At 42.3% G+C, this 15,794-nt stretch overlaps 1 protein-coding gene across 1 annotated transcript in view; it reads left to right on the top strand.

Annotated features, from left to right (window-relative positions):
* The first annotated feature begins 7,742 nt into the window (after positions 1–7,742).
* Positions 7,743–15,794, top strand: part of H1-2 (H1.2 linker histone, cluster member) — a 47,841-nt gene continuing 39,789 nt past the window's right edge. Inside the window, exon 1 of the mRNA XM_038584341.1 lies at positions 7,743–8,822. Coding sequence (XP_038440269.1) covers positions 7,794–8,435 — 642 coding nt within the window. The 5' untranslated portion in view covers positions 7,743–7,793 and the 3' untranslated portion in view covers positions 8,436–8,822. The remainder of the gene's footprint in view (positions 8,823–15,794) is intronic.

Here is a 15,794-nt window from a genome sequence, read left to right as displayed (position 1 = left end):
ATGAGATGCTAATAATTACATAAAGGCCTGGAGACAAGGAACATACCTGCCGCTAAGATAAGCATTGGTTGGTTAGGAGCGCCACCTAGTGTCAATTAGAACAAACAGCACCGTGTATTGTAAATTGTTTCTGTCCGGAAGGTGTAAGGTCCAAATAGATGTGCTTGTGTGTGTGAAAAAGACTTCTACCTAAAATTCACTAAACAGAGTAGTAAGTAATTGATAGTTGGGCTGTCTTTTAATTGTATACACTTTATATACCAAAAAACAAGTCTTATCTCCGACTGTAGTTCAGTTGATATTTGTGTGTGCGTGTGTTTAGGGACATGAATTGTACTCAGTCTTCTGGTCTCTCCCAGGAGAAATCCGAATTCCCAATCTCCATTTTCTTACTGATGAAATGATAACGAATGTAAAGGATGTATAGGGTGTTGGTAAAGAAGGAATGAAATTAGTGTATGCAATGCTTGGTCCATACAGAGTGTTCAGTTACCTATTATCTTTATTAGTGTAATTGACACTCTTAAGCCAACCATTTCAGGATGGTGCTGTGTCGTGGTGATAGTAATATATGTATTCTTTTAAAAATAGTATGTATGTATGTATGTATTTAATAGGTACATATCAAATTTTGTACTTATGGCGGATACTATTCTAAGAGCTATATAAATATTAACTTGTTAATTCTCCTGACAACGTATGAATCAGGTACTAATAGTGACATTTATAGATAAGAAGAGTGAAACATAGAGACATTAATTAACTTGTCCAATGGTAAATTTGAACTTGAACCCAGGCATTCCAGCTTCTGAGGCAGTCATTTTGATAAATATATTATGCCACCTCTCTATTTTCTTGGATTATTTTATAAAATTAAGAGGAAATATATGGGGTGTGTGGGTGGTTAAGCGTCTACCTTTGACTCAGGTCATGATCTTGGGGTCCTGGGATTAAGCTTTTCATTCTCCCTCTGCCCCTGCTCATGCTCTCTCTGTCTCACTTACTCTCTCTCTCTCAAATAAATAAACAAAATCTTAAAAACACAAGAGGAAATATAAATGCCACTACCATTAACCATGGAAAGTATAAGAATCTATGTATTAACTGAAGCATAGCTACAAGCTACAAATCCATAGCTAAGCTAATGTAATAAGAATTTGGTCGCAACAAGGATTTCTGTTTAACTTAAGCAGGTTTAGATGCATTTAGTAAAAAAAAAATCAGGGGTGATGGAGTACTGCCTTGGTCCCTCTTACATACTGGTAACACACAGTTTTCCCTGATAGCCATACCTGCCTGCATTGAAAGTATGCACACACCTAGGATGCAGAGGGCAGAGACCAGGTGACTATGTGAGTGTCATTATCATCTCTTCCCATAGACTTTTAGGCAAGGTGTGAACTCCAAGAACAGCAGTACGGGGCTTAATTCTTAGCGACAGTGATAGTCCTGGGTTCTATGCTCACCTACCACTCCCCAACACACAATTGCATGCATGGATACACACTCATGCACACACACACACACACACACACACATCTCCCTTCTCCCATGTTCTGGCTTCATCTCTTGTTAGAATCTCTTCCTAAATTCTTCCTCAAGATAGCACCTAGCCATGTTATGTTTCAGAGGCTTCCAGGAACAACATCCATAATTGGAAAAAAGTGAAAAAGCTTGCTGGATGGCCTATTCTCATCCTCCTCCAAATTAAAGAGAGTACCAACTTTCTCAGGGTCACACCCAAACAGCAGAATCCCGTGTATGTAACGGAAAGAAATCTCAAATTGGAAGCAACTGTGCGTTCAGCCCAGTCTCAAGAACTATGTGTGTGTTATCTAATTTAATTCTCACTATAGTCCTAGTGGGAGGTGCTATTGCCCTATCACAAAGGAGGATATGGAAGTTGGGAAAGTCTGAGAACATAGCAGAGTCACCCCGCTCCTATGTGGGGGAATTGATATCGGAAACAACACGCTTGCTCCAAAACTACTATCGTCCCACCCTTTTGCACTATGAGCTCAGCCCTGTTCTCTACTTGCAGGAGCCTGACAAGTTTCGGGTTAACCTGGGGCTACCAGGATTTCCAACAGGTTAGGGAATGCAGAAGGTTTATGAGTTGTCCTTCCATCATTTATATATGCAATATAATATATAAAATATAATGTACTATGATATTATATGTGGTATTCTATAATATACACTATACATACAAATCCATAATATACAACTTAAATGAATATGATATATGCCATACATTAATTATATATAATTACAAATATAATTTTGTACTCAATGAATACTACCAAGAAAATATAGATCTACATTATCAAATTAGTTTAACACCAGCTGTAATTCCTAAAGCAGTTAATATGTCTATATGTGTAATCTTAATAACAAAATTCTGGGGGCCTTACTGATTTTTAAGACTGTAAAGGGATCCCAAAATCTAGAAGTTTGAGAACCACTGCTCTAGGCTGAACTCTGATGTCTTATTTTCCCGACTGGATTGGTAAGGACTTGAAGGCAAAGATGTAATCAGCACAGGAACATTTTAACTTTTTTATTCTTCTCTTCCCCCATTGTTTTGTGTCTTTTCAGATTTTCTATTGCACAGTATGATAATTATGCTTATCTGTGTCTCCTGAACCCATTATAATTCCTTGAGAGAAGGCACTTTGCTGGGCTAATCTTTGTTTTTATTATCTTTTCTGGTGTCTTTTGCTTAACAGGTACCCTGTGTATGTAAAGCTCACTGTGGCATTACGATGGGCTAGGAATAAAAACATAGTAATACATCCTAACAAATCTATCAAAACTGGTATGTCCTCGTTTCCTCCAAAATAGTCACTCTGTAAGGCTCTATGCTTATTCCAATTAAGGCTATTGCCTAAAATATGTCTGCATCTTGTCCATTATAATTACCTTTATTACAGGCCTAGACTGGAAACCTATTAAAATGTAAATATTCTCACTATTGACAAATCCTTTTCTTTTGAGGGTGGATTTGACTTTTGAAACCGTTTAAAGTCATTTGAAAACAAGCTTAAAGAATAAGGAAGGCTATGGATGACCTAGTTTCCTATGTCACTTATGTGGTTCTCGTAGCAATTCCAAAATGTTAGGCAAATATATTGGAATGTATAGCTGCATTTGTGATATTCTCTATGCATTTATTAAGCTTCTACTGTGTGCTTCACCACTATGTTCTTTTTCCCCTATGTTTTTTTTTTTTTTTTAAGATTCTATTTATTTATTCATGAGAGACACACAGAGAAAGAGAGAGAGAGGCAGAGACACAGACAGAGGGAGAAGCAGGTTCCATGCAGGGACCCCGATGTTGGATTCCAACCTGGGACCTCAGGACCATGCCCTGAGCCTAAGGCAGACGCTCAACCGCTGAGTCACCCAGGCGTCCCTGTCTTTTTTTTTTTTTTTTTTAAGATTTTATTTATTTGTTCATGAGAGACATAGAGAGAGAGAGACATAGTCAGAGGGAGAAGCAGGCTCTTCACAGGGAGCCCAATGCTGGACTTGATCCTAGGACCCTGAGATTATCACCTGAGCCAAAGGCAGATGCTCAACCACTGAGCCACCCAGGTGCCCCTCCTCCATGTCTTTTAAGGATGTGTCAGGCAATAAACGTACAGAGCAGTGGTCTCCGCTCTTATGCTGCCCATAGGCTGGTGTGGGAAACCTTTCGGATCAGGTCCGATTGCCTAATTGTTGGCTATTTGCCTACAGAGACTGGGTTATTTGTCAGAGTGGTTTGTGGGGCTGAAGCCTGCTAACAGACGAAGAACTTACAATCTTCTTTAGGCTGTGAATTTCCCAAAGCTCTTTCCTGCATATTTTTTCTCAGGCTGTCCCATATTATCAACCCCGCAGGCAACCGAAGCATTAACCATTTGCATTCTTGAGCAGGCAAGCCATTGGAGTGGCTGCTATTATTAGCCTCACCTGGTGGTAAGTCAGGAAGAATCTGGTTTTAATCATTCCCCGTTGGGGCCTGTAAGAAGTTTCACTTAAATCAGTTTAGCTGCCTTCAGAAGCAGACAGAACCCTATTCTGGCTCAGTAAAAGGAGGATCCATGCACCTGCTCCAGCAACATCTCTCATTGTTCTTGCATATTTCTCGCTCTTCAAGTCTCTCTCCCCTACATGCTCTGTCCAGCTGCCATTGCTGCCTTTTGGACTTGACATTCAGCTCCAGATACTTAATTTCATTCACCAGCTTTCCAGATTTAAGAACATGAGAGAACATTAGCCAATCCACAATATTTTGAATGTGTGTAAATACAAGAACACACAATTTATTGCACTGCAATATTTGTGTCCTCAGGTTATTGCTGGCTACCTTGAGGCCATCAGTTTTGAGTGGAAAGACCACACACTCTTGACTTGAATTTTCCCTTAGAGCTAATTTTAATAGGCTTTTTGTTGCTCATAGGCTTGTTCAATCTTATTTCAAAGCCTGAGATTCCATGACACACCTACCAGAATCTAAGGTTACTTTAAAGTTGATGGCCAAAAAGTTTTGTGTCTTCTGATTTTTTGAATGGTTTCTAAAGATTCTGATTTAGAGCACTTAGAACAAACTGACTAACCAGGTGCCAAAGTATAATCTTCAAGAAGTTAAAAACATGTGTCTCATACAAGTACTGTTTACAGAAGGCTCATGTGTGTGACAAAGAATGATGTAAGTCATTAATGAGGGGCAAGTAAGCAGGATGATAAAGTTGGCTCAAAGCAGGATATAGGAGAATGAAAGATGTATTTAGTTAGGGAAAGAAAAAATACTGGGAGGCTGAAAAACTCAGATACAAACTGGTTAATGATCTACTACTGGGCAATGCAATCATCACTCTTAGGGTTATCTTCTCTACTGGAAAGAGTTCATTTGCCTCTCTACTGTATAAAACCCTTATTAAGTGTATCAATCTTCTACAAGTGAATGTCTAATTTTACATACTATGGACCTAATCAAAGAGTACCTATGAAGTCAGTTACCTTCTCGAAAGCTAGGCTGTCCAGACGATAGCTAAAAGTCACAGGTGGCCAGTGAGCACCTGTAAGGTGGCTAGTCTGAAATGAAATGTTTTACAAATATGAAATACAGGAGATTTGGAAGACTTGCCATTTGAAAAAAAGAAACTTAAACTATCTTATTTTTTAAAATATTGATTACATGTTGGAACAGTCATTGTTTGGATATATTGAGTGAAGTAGAATATGTATATATTTTTTTCTTTTAAGAAATTTATTTAGAAAAATAACCCTCCCCTGCCCGCCCCCCAAAGTAGAATATATTATTAAAACTAAATTCATCTTTTTCTTTTTCTTTTTGCCATTGTGACTACTAGAAAACTCACATATTACATATGTGACTCACATTCTATTTTATTGTAGAGCATTCTTAGAGCATCAACTGACCCACAAATGAACCTAGAAAATTTCCTAACACAGCTTAGAATGACATGAAGAAATATTTTTCCCTTGTTTTTAAATTTTAGGTAACTTTTCTCATCACAAGTTACAGGGATCTGGGGAAGGGTTGCTTGTTTCTCTGCCTTCTGGCCTCTACCATGAGGCCAGGAGGTTGGGAGAAAGACTGAGAACTGACCCCTATCTAATGACTTGAGATCTGGACATCAGATTTGCATGTAGGGAGATGTGTTTTGATTGATTCAACTTGAGTGATCATATTAGAGAACTAAACCACAGTAATCAAATTTACAAGCTGCTGATTTGTAAATCAGGACACCAATTTATAGTGAAGGGAAGTCCAGTGACCTGGCAATCGAGACTCTACACTGCTATTTTCCTGATGGTAAAGTACACTTAACTGAATTTCAGATGCCTGGGGTGGAGGGTGCTGGGTAGGACTCATTGCACAGAGAAGCAGAACAAAGTGGCATGTTCTTATTTTATTTTATTATATTGTTACCAAAGTATATTAGCATGGTAAAAGTGCTTTAGTTATTCAAACACTTTCAATAACTTCTTACAATTCTTACACCCAAAGTCACAGTGAGGGATGGCAGGTCTAAAGTGGTTTTCTATGGCTGCTAATTCATCCATCACTAATCTTATTAGGCTGTTAATTCCCAGAGGACATGATCAGGAGTAGACACAATTTCTAAATGTTGAACAAGTGTTATTCAATAAAACCATAGAGTTATCCTTAGTCTAAAAGATGCCTCATTTATTATCACTGAACTTAAGTTCTACAACATGTTGATTACAATCTAAGGAAGACATCTTTAATACATATTTTCATGTAGCTGTATATTTGAATGAGAATTTCTGGTAAGTTGTAATACTCCCTTTGTCACTAAATATAAACATGTAATTATACTAAATACATGACTAGTGGGGTATATTCAATTTTTTTCTCTCAAGAAAAAATTGCAATTGTGGCAACCAAAGGCTGAAATCTGAAGTACCAAACCTTAAAGAAGTAAAGCAAACAAGAATAGAATAAGTAAGACCAAAACAACAACGAAAAGAATATGTAAGACCAGCTTTATAGGGGATGAGAAGAGGCATTCTTATCAACAACAGAGAAATGGCCTGATAACTTCTATATTCTAGTACTTTCCCTCTATTTCTATTTAAAATTTTGCCATCCGTTTTGCTTTACTTCAAACCTATAGTTCATCTTATAAAAGTGTATCACATTAAAGTCAGCTGCTTTACTTCTATCGAGATCTTTGAATTCCCAGAGTGTCCATCTACACCATAACACAGGTCAGATATTGTTCCTGGGTTACTACCTAGAATTTTCCGGTGCCGAAATGTGTCCCTTTATTGAAGCATATAAAAATTATAATACATAAATGCCTGTTTTCTTTGAAAACAGATCATCTCAATGTCTGTAGCTGCCAAGTCTATTGAGGAATTAAATTATTTATTTATTTATTTATTTGCAGCCTTAGGGGGTCTCCCTTCTCCCTCATTATGTCTATTCTCGAGGGTCAGACCCCCTGCCTTGCACAACCCAGAGGGGAACCGGAGACCTTGTTAAAAACTGCTCAATTTCTCCCCTTTGGAAAAGTGAAAAGTGCCCCGCCCCCATCTGTGAAGAGACGGATTTGATCAAGAATTTCAGTGTCTTCAAGTCTAGGATTTAAGTCTCTAACCCCCCCACCACCACCAGGATCCAGGCCGCCCCCCAAGGCTTCCGAACCCCCTTTCGCCCGACCCTAACTGCTTTGGGCTGGCCCGGGTATCCTTGTCCCGGTCCACGGTTCCTGTGGATCTGTGCGCAGAATTCACAGAGGACCTGTGTTACTTCCCTCGCGAAGAAACAGAATTATCGTGAAAACTGAAGTGGAAACCATTTCATTTTTGTCTCCCAGAGAAGGGAAGCATGAGCCCAACCACCCCTGAGAAAAAGAACTTTCGGGGGCAAAGGAGCGAACAGGTAATTTAGAAGAAAAACAGAAAGTGGTCTCCGACCGTCCTGGACTTCCCTCGGAGTTAGGGGACTTGGGGGCGCCTGGGCGCGTCGTCTTGGGGCCTGCGGGAAAAATAAACCGAGAGCACGAAGCCTGAGGCTTCTCGGATCCTTTCCCGACCAAAGCCGGGGAATTTGGAGCGGGGCATTTTCACATATTCCCCCTTTTGTGAAGTGGAACAAACACAACTTAGGCGCACGGCGGCGGCTCGGAGCCTGCCAGCCAGGGGGCGAGCGGAGCACCAATCAGCGCGCGCCTGCGCTCTATATATATGGCGGCCCGGGCCCGGCGCACCTACCGCGCTTTGCCACTCGGCCCCAGCCCCGGATCCTCAGCATGTCGGAGACCGCGCCCGCCGCGCCCGCCGCCGCCCCCCCGGCGGAGAAGGCCCCCGTAAAGAAGAAGGCTGCCAAGAAGCCTGCGGGGGCGCGCCGCAAGGCGTCCGGGCCCCCGGTGTCCGAGCTCATCACCAAGGCCGTGGCCGCGTCCAAGGAGCGCAGCGGCGTGTCCCTGGCCGCGCTCAAGAAGGCGCTGGCGGCCGCCGGCTACGACGTGGAGAAGAACAACAGCCGCATCAAGCTGGGCCTCAAGAGCCTGGTGAGCAAGGGGACCCTGGTGCAGACCAAGGGCACCGGCGCCTCGGGCTCCTTCAAGCTCAACAAGAAGGCGGCCTCCGGGGAGGCCAAGCCCAAGGCCAAGAAGGCGGGCGCGGCCAAGCCCAAGCGGGCGGCGGGGACGGCCAAGAAGCCCAAGAAGGCAGCGGGGACCGGCACCCCCAAGAAGAGCGCCAAGAAGACCCCGAAGAAGGCCAAGAAGCCCGCCGCGGCCACCGTCGCCAAGAAGGTGGCCAAGAGCCCCAAGAAGGCGAAGGCGGCCAAGCCCAAGAAGGCGGCCAAGAGCGCGGCTAAGGCCGTGAAGCCCAAGTCGGCCAAGCCCAAGGTTACCAAACCCAAGAAGGCTGCGCCCAAAAAGAAGTAGGTTGTTGACCGTTTGCTTCTAAAACCCAAAAAAGGCTCTTTTCAGAGCCACCACTCCTCCCCGAGAAAGAGCTGAACATTCTGTACTCCGGCCTCTTTACCCTTAAGTTCCAAGACGCGGTGGGTGGTCGGCCCGGAGCCCCTACGCCAGCGGGAACGGGGCCGGGGAGCGCGTCCCGGGCTCCGCGGTGCCCCGGGCCTCCTCGCAGGAGGGGTGCGGAAGCGCCGTCCGGAGGCCCCGCCCGCCCCGCGCTGCGAGCACCGAGAACCACCGTCCGTCCCGCCTGCCAGTCCCTGCCTTCACGGATCCCCCGATTGGGTCGGAAAGTCATTTGAAAGTCCCGCCCTGCTCGCGGGTTGGCCCATCTCGCCGCCCCGGATTCTCCTCGTGAGTTTGTTATTGGGTGGTGTCCGGTCTCCTGGGTACTCGGTTTGTTGTTTCTAGCGGGCCGACTCTTGTCCTTTTCACTTGATAAAGACGTGAATCCGGTACTTGGGACCCGTGCCACGTTTGGAGTCCTGCCGGCGGGTCCGGTCTGGGGACGGTAGTCGGCCGCGGGGAGGGGAGGGGAGGGGAGGCTCGGACGCCGGAGCCCCGCGCGGTCGTGCTCCAGCCGGTGCGCAGCTGCCCGCAGGCACCCGGCCACCGCGCACCGCTGGGCCAGGTCAGGTCCCTTTGTGCCTCGCGTCCCGTGTCTTGGGACCAAGGCGTGACGGGTCGCAGCGCAGCACAAACCACTTTCTGTCGGCCATTTTGTCCTGGTGGCGGGCCGCGGAGCTTCATCTCAGGCAGACGTCAGCCTCTGGATACCGAGGCGTCCCGATTGCGCGTCTGTGCGGCCCCAAGTCCCCAGTTTCCACGCGAGGAACCACGTAGGGGAGACTTGGAAACGTGTACATATATGGGGGTGCGGGGTGTTGTCTCTAATGAAGGGCTCGGGTTTATATTCCCGGTGTTACCTGTGGGTTCTTTTACAGCGTCCGGCGTTTCTTCCGGACAAAAGCGTTTCTTCCTCGTCCTGGTTTTACTCCGGTGAACACGATTTTTCCTTTGAGACGAGTTCAAGGAACAGGGGCTTCTGGAGATTGGCAGCTCAGTTCGTCCATCGCCACAGTGACGGATCTGGTTGTTAATCTAGATAAGGTCTCCCGTTACCGGTGGTGGCCACGGGTTTCAGCCCCTCCCAAAAGAATTCGGATACTTTAATGTCCGTTTTCGTACATTTGAAAGACCTCCACTTTTTTGAGAGCGCAGCGCGCGCGCGCAATTTTCCCATGGCTTCTTCCAGTGTTTTCTGTGCCGTTAATTTCACATTTAAAACAACCCAGCTCTCTCTATTTTATTGTAAGTTTAATAAATGTACCCGACCCTAACATTTTTGCCTCCCTACCTCACCCTCATTTTGAGATGCCACCTTTTTATCCTAGGCTAAATTACATGGGTAGGTGAAGTAATTCTTGATTTTCTACTTTGTTCTTTTGATCTTTCTTGGCCATTCCTCAGGTGTGATCACACTCTTAAGGACTGTTCACGGGACTGGTTTAAATGCTGAGAATACATGACCTATAGTATTTATTATATAAGAATCGAATGTTTAATAAACGTGTTAAAACATGACTTATAGCTGATAGAGCTCATTCCCTCGCGTTGCTCTTCTTTTTCAGGATTTCCCAGTTATTCTATTTATTTTGTTTTCCAAATGTAATTTAAGACACTTCCTCCCTCTCACCTCTTCACCCCTCCCTCCATTAGACATAAAAAGCCCTCAATTTTCATACCTGTGGAGAATGTTTCAAATTTTCTCCGACCATATCTTCCTATTTCTAATTACTTTTATTCCCGGGTATTTTGTCTTTGTTACTGTCGAAATCGCAACCTCTGAGATTTTAGCTTCCTTGACCAGCATCCCATTAAGTACACACTGAAGATACCCAGCTATGGAAAGAATCTATATTTCGTGAATTAACCACCTCTAGAGTAGTACTGTCTATAGCCATAACATAAGTTAGGAAAAGAGAAACAGGTGAAATCAATTTTAATAAGTTATTTAACCTAATATATCCAAAATATTCTTGTTCAACATAAAATCAATGTAAAAATATTTGAGATATTTTACATTCTTTCTTATTTCTTATAGTATGTCTTTGGAAACTCTTTGCATGCAGCACCTCTATGTTCCTACTGTCCTGTTTCAAGAGGTCAGTATTGTGCATGTGGCTCATGGCAACCACGTGGACAACAAAACTCTAGAACACTCTCTGGTCCCAAATATTCTGGTCTTCTCTAACCTTATTTCGACCTAAAGCTTGCATGTCACTGTGTCTTAATATATACCGTCTTCTGTGGCCTAAACTTTGGTAAAACATCTTGACCTTTAAGAATGGTTGACTAGTCCGAAGGTCATTGGGCTGATATGAACCACCCAAAATTTTGTTTATAAACTGAAACTGAGTTACAGAAACTAAGGGGACCTGATGTCTGGGGAACTGTCTTCTTAGACACTCCTGGAGAAACAAAGAGGTCTGGTGAATAAACAGAGCAGAATGGAGCCCAGAATAAGCAAGAGCAGAGAGGAGTGATGCATGGAGATGTGTTCTCTGGGTTCCTGACATCAGAGTTCTTGGTTCCCCTGAGCCATCTTGACCTCCTGCCACTGGGGCCACCACCTCACTTGGCTCAGGGTGGGTTGAGTTGTAGCAACCAGGAGACTTAATTAAGATACTCCAAATATAATCACAGTTTGAGCTTACAGTAATGTCATCCTGCAATGGTAATGACATCTGTGTTCCCTTCCCCATTCAAAGACTTTCAAGTCCACACTCTATTGGAGTGTGTATACTTGCAACTGATCCTAACATCAAATGTCTTCCGCAAACATATCTGCATAGGTGACGAGTGCCCTTTACTTTCAAATGAAACTTCCTCAAAAACAAATAGAATCGCCCTTCTCTAGTAAAGGTAAAGGGGAGAATTCATTCACAGAAAGCTAAAAGTTGTCAAGAAAAATCTCTAATTTTGCCTAGACCTTAGATACAGTCAGTCTTCAGCAATGTTTCTCTGATTTTGTTCCATTCCCTCACAAGCATTCACAAACTTGGCTGGCTTAGGTCTGATACTGTAAGCCATTCATTAGAATCTAATTTGGCTGGGGGCACCTGGGTGGCTCAGTGGTTTAGTGTCTGTCTGCCTTTGGCTCAGGCCATGATCCCGGGGTCCTGGGATCAAATTCTGCATCAGGATCCCCATTCTCCCTCTCCCTCTACCTTTGTCTCTGCCTCTCTCGGTCTCTCATGAATAAATACAATCTTAAAAAAAGAGAGAGAATCTAATTTGCTTTTTTTGTAAAGGTCCTTATCTTGACTTTTAGTTTATGATTTCTATAATTTATTTTGACATTATTAATAATCTTATTTATAATATTCTACTTATAATATTGATACAGCAATAATATATTCAAATAATTGCCTGAACATGGCTGGTTAGCTAAAACTGGCAATGAACACTGCATAAACTGCTGAGTGATAATTCAGCAATGACATGATAATTCATGATCTCATGTGATATGTATGACAAAAGTGCTAGTAACACAGAAATTAAAGGCTACTTGTAATGCAGTATACCAAACTTTTTTTTTTTTTCCTGCACATACACAGTGCTCCCGTGGCCAAAAAATTAAATATCCTATTACTTCTCATAGGCAAAGTTCTAGGTGCCATTCTATGCCTAGGGAAGTGTAAAAAGTAACTTTGGGTTGAAATTCATGCCAGAGATGAACAGGTTTCAAGAAGCAAGATTATATCATTAGAGGATTTCATAGTGGAGCAGGGATTTAGGTCTCAGTAGGAACATGGATATTGAGAGCTAGCATTTTCTGAGCTCTAATTTACAATGTATTCAGCTCTCTCCACTTATTACCAAACACCCTGTCACAGCACTTTGAGGTAGGTGTCATTAATACTAGGGATTGGTGATATTAAGAATGTAGCTAGGTAGTTTCCAATAAGTAAGCCAGTATAATTATCCTCTGTATGTTGGTTGCTTAATGGTCATACATGGCTTAATGGTCATACAAGATACTGATATCTTGGACAATATAGCTCTATAGTAGATACCGTGGGGAAGGCACAAGCAAATACTTACTCTGTAGCAGAATCCAGAGTTTCCAAGGAGATGAGTGTTCTGAGCTGGTCGTGAAGCTCAGAGAGCATCCCTAAGATGTGATGTTCCTTATACTCATCCTACCCACTTCATCTCATACCAGGCCACTGACCAGAGGACTCTGACAACAGAAATTAGCCCAAGCCAGGCCACTGCAACTCTTAATCATTCAGCCTAATCTGTGAGACAATTTCCCTTGAGGAGCAACTAGATCTAAGAATCCTTTTCCGGGCAATCTTACTGATCAGAAGATATTTGAGTGTGGGCTTGGTGTGAGATTGCCTGACAATGATATTAATTAGGAGTATGAACTTGGCCAATCAACTAAAATCTCTTAGACTCAAGTTCTTTCTCTGTAAAATGGAGACAGTGAGAAAACCTGAATTTCAGTGTTGTTTTAAGAATCATATAGGGGCACCTAGGTAGCTCAGTCCATTGAGAGTCTTACTTGATTTCAGCTTCAGTCTTGATCTTGGCATCCTGAGTTTGAGCCCTCCATTGGACCCCGTGCTGGGCTTGGAGCCTACTTTAAAAAAAAATAAAAATAAAAATAAAAATAATAATAATAATTCAGGACAATCAGCTCATGTGGTACTTGACCCAAGGAGAACTCTGAATGTTAGCTATTAGACTGACTCCAATGAAAACACGGTTTTATTGTTCCTCCCATGAGGACCTCTTTGAGGGAGGATGATAGTCCAGAATAGATCTATAAACCCTGCAGATTGTTCCAGGGAACTCACATTTACATTGAAAGGGTTCAAACTTCTCAGAGTTGAATTTTTATTCTTCCCACTAAGCTTTGTCCTCCTGGTATCTCTGATGATCCAAAGCATCATGCAAAGCAAAACTCAGATTGTCCCAGAGCCTAAAAGTCATCCCAGGGCAGCCCAGGTGGCACAGCAGTTTGGCGCCGCCTGCAGCCGGGGGTGTGATCCTGGATACCCGGAATCAAGTCCCACGTCGGGCTCCCTGCATGGAGCCTGCTTCTCCTTCTGCCTGTTTCTCTGCCTCTGTGTGTGTGTGTGTGTGTGTGTGTCTCTATGAAGAAATAAATAAAAATCTTAAAAAAAAAAAAAAAATCATCCCAAACCAGTGATTCTCAACTCCTAGGGCTCTCTGCTGAGGTATGTTAGAACAGGGTGGTAGGAGGGCAGGGGAAGTCACGTGTAATTTAGAAAAGCATAGTTGGTGCTCAGAAGCACATTTACTCTGAAGCTAATGAAACTCAAAAGTTAGGCCCAGTACTTCCAAAGCCCTGAGAGAGGGGCTCTGTGGAATGTGTTCACTTGGTCTCTCTTTTAAAAAAAAATTTCATTGTGAAGATATTTACAGCTGATTAAACCTGTTGTTTTTTTGCCACTAAATCTTCCCTTTCATTACAATTCACCTTTTGCCTGATTCTGTTGGGTACTAATGAACACACTTGGATTTAGGTAAGAAGAAATTTACTTAATATCTGTTTAGTTTAGGGATAATGAGATATCAAATTTGCAGATGTACTTGATACAGAGTTCATTCAGTTGTTCTAGCCAATTGGATGTAAAAATGGTTTCAAGAAATAAACTCCTACTGCTCACTGACAAATTTACCTGGATTTCAGGCAGGAAGTTGTAGGGCTAAATGTCATATAATGACATCTACGTATTTGTAGCAGCCACACACTGGCAGTAAGTATATAGTACAGATGAATCCAGATTGGAAATGTATAGAGCTGAAAGCTAGTCCGTTAAAAATCCTTCCAAAGTTTACAACTCACATATGAAGAACTTTGACAAAGGATTTCCCAAATTTGAAAACCATCTTAAAAATGACACTACTGGGGTGCCTGGGTGGCTCAGTCAGTTTAAACATCTGCCTTCAGCTCAGGTCATGATTCCAGTGGCCTTGGAATTTAGCTCCATGTTAGGCTCTCTGATTAGCAGAGTCTACTTTTCCCTCTCTAGGCCTCCTCCCTGCTCCTGCTCTCTCTCTCTCTCTCTCAAATAAATAAGTAAAATACTTAAAAAAAAAAAATGACACTACCAATAATGTGTTTTGAAGCTGAACTTAGTTCTAAGTTATCAAGAGAACAAAATAAGCTGTGATCCATCACCCTTATGGGGTGGAAATACTGCATTCTCTTCTGTTTATATAGAAAATATTCCAAAATAATTTTCAGGTAAAAATGGAATCAGAGTATATACACAAAAATATAAGAAAATAAACATCGTAGTATTATATTCAAGAGTTAATAAACTGCTATTTTTCTTAACTTTGTAATGGCTATGGTTTTATTTGTGTATAATTGGAATTTGGCTCATCTTTCAATTATAAATTAATACCTGCTATCTAGTTTTGTATTTAAAATTTTGAATTGTAATTATTAACAGTTGCCAAGTTGTGTACATTTTAGGCCTCGGAAAACCGTGAACTATCAGCTTATTATAATTTTATACTTAGAAAATTAAAGAAATTAACATTTTAGTCAATGAATTTGTATTTATTAAGAGGGGACATGACTAAAAGAGATGCTCTAGTGTTGCTACCTGTCAGTTATTTCAAATCCCATTGCTTTTAAGATGTATAGGCAAAGAAACTTTGGATGATAGGCAAGTCTTTTTTTTTTTTTTTTTTTTACTTATTTATTTATGATAGAGAGAGAGAGAGAGAGAGAGAGAGGGGGCAGGCTCCATGCAGGGAGCCCGACGTGGGATTCGATCCCGGGTCTCCAGGATCGTGCCCTGGGCCAAAGGCAGGCGCCAAACCCCAAGTCTTTTTCTTATTGCAGATATATTTAGTGGGTCTTTGCTAGTGACTAACGGAGTTAGCTTCTATCACCTGAGCGTCAATCCCTCTTCAGACCAATACAGGATTCTGGAGTCAGGAGACATGACATGTTTTGTGAATTACTGAAAATTTTATGGATTCAATAATGCTGTTAGCTTTTGTTTTAACTTTTTAAGGAATCAGAACTGCATTCAAGGCACATTACTTACAAATGTGCCTAAAAAGGCACTTTTAACGGGCACTGAAGCCTGAGAAAGGACTTCGGGCAAACATTTAAGAGACAGTACCAAAAACATCCATTCTCAAACGGTTCTCGTACCCATTCTACTTCAATAGTAGGAACCCCAGTTACAACTGCTTTCAAGAGATTGTGGGTGGCTCTGAAAAGAGCCTTTTTCAACTAAAGTTTGCTTTACGCCCTCTCCCCGCGGA

The sequence above is a fragment of the Canis lupus genome, chromosome 35, assembly GCF_011100685.1.
Source record: "Canis lupus familiaris isolate Mischka breed German Shepherd chromosome 35, alternate assembly UU_Cfam_GSD_1.0, whole genome shotgun sequence".
Classification (NCBI taxonomy): Eukaryota; Metazoa; Chordata; class Mammalia; order Carnivora; family Canidae; genus Canis; species Canis lupus.
Note: the sequence above shows the minus strand (reverse complement) of the source record. Positions and strands in the feature narration are given on the sequence as shown.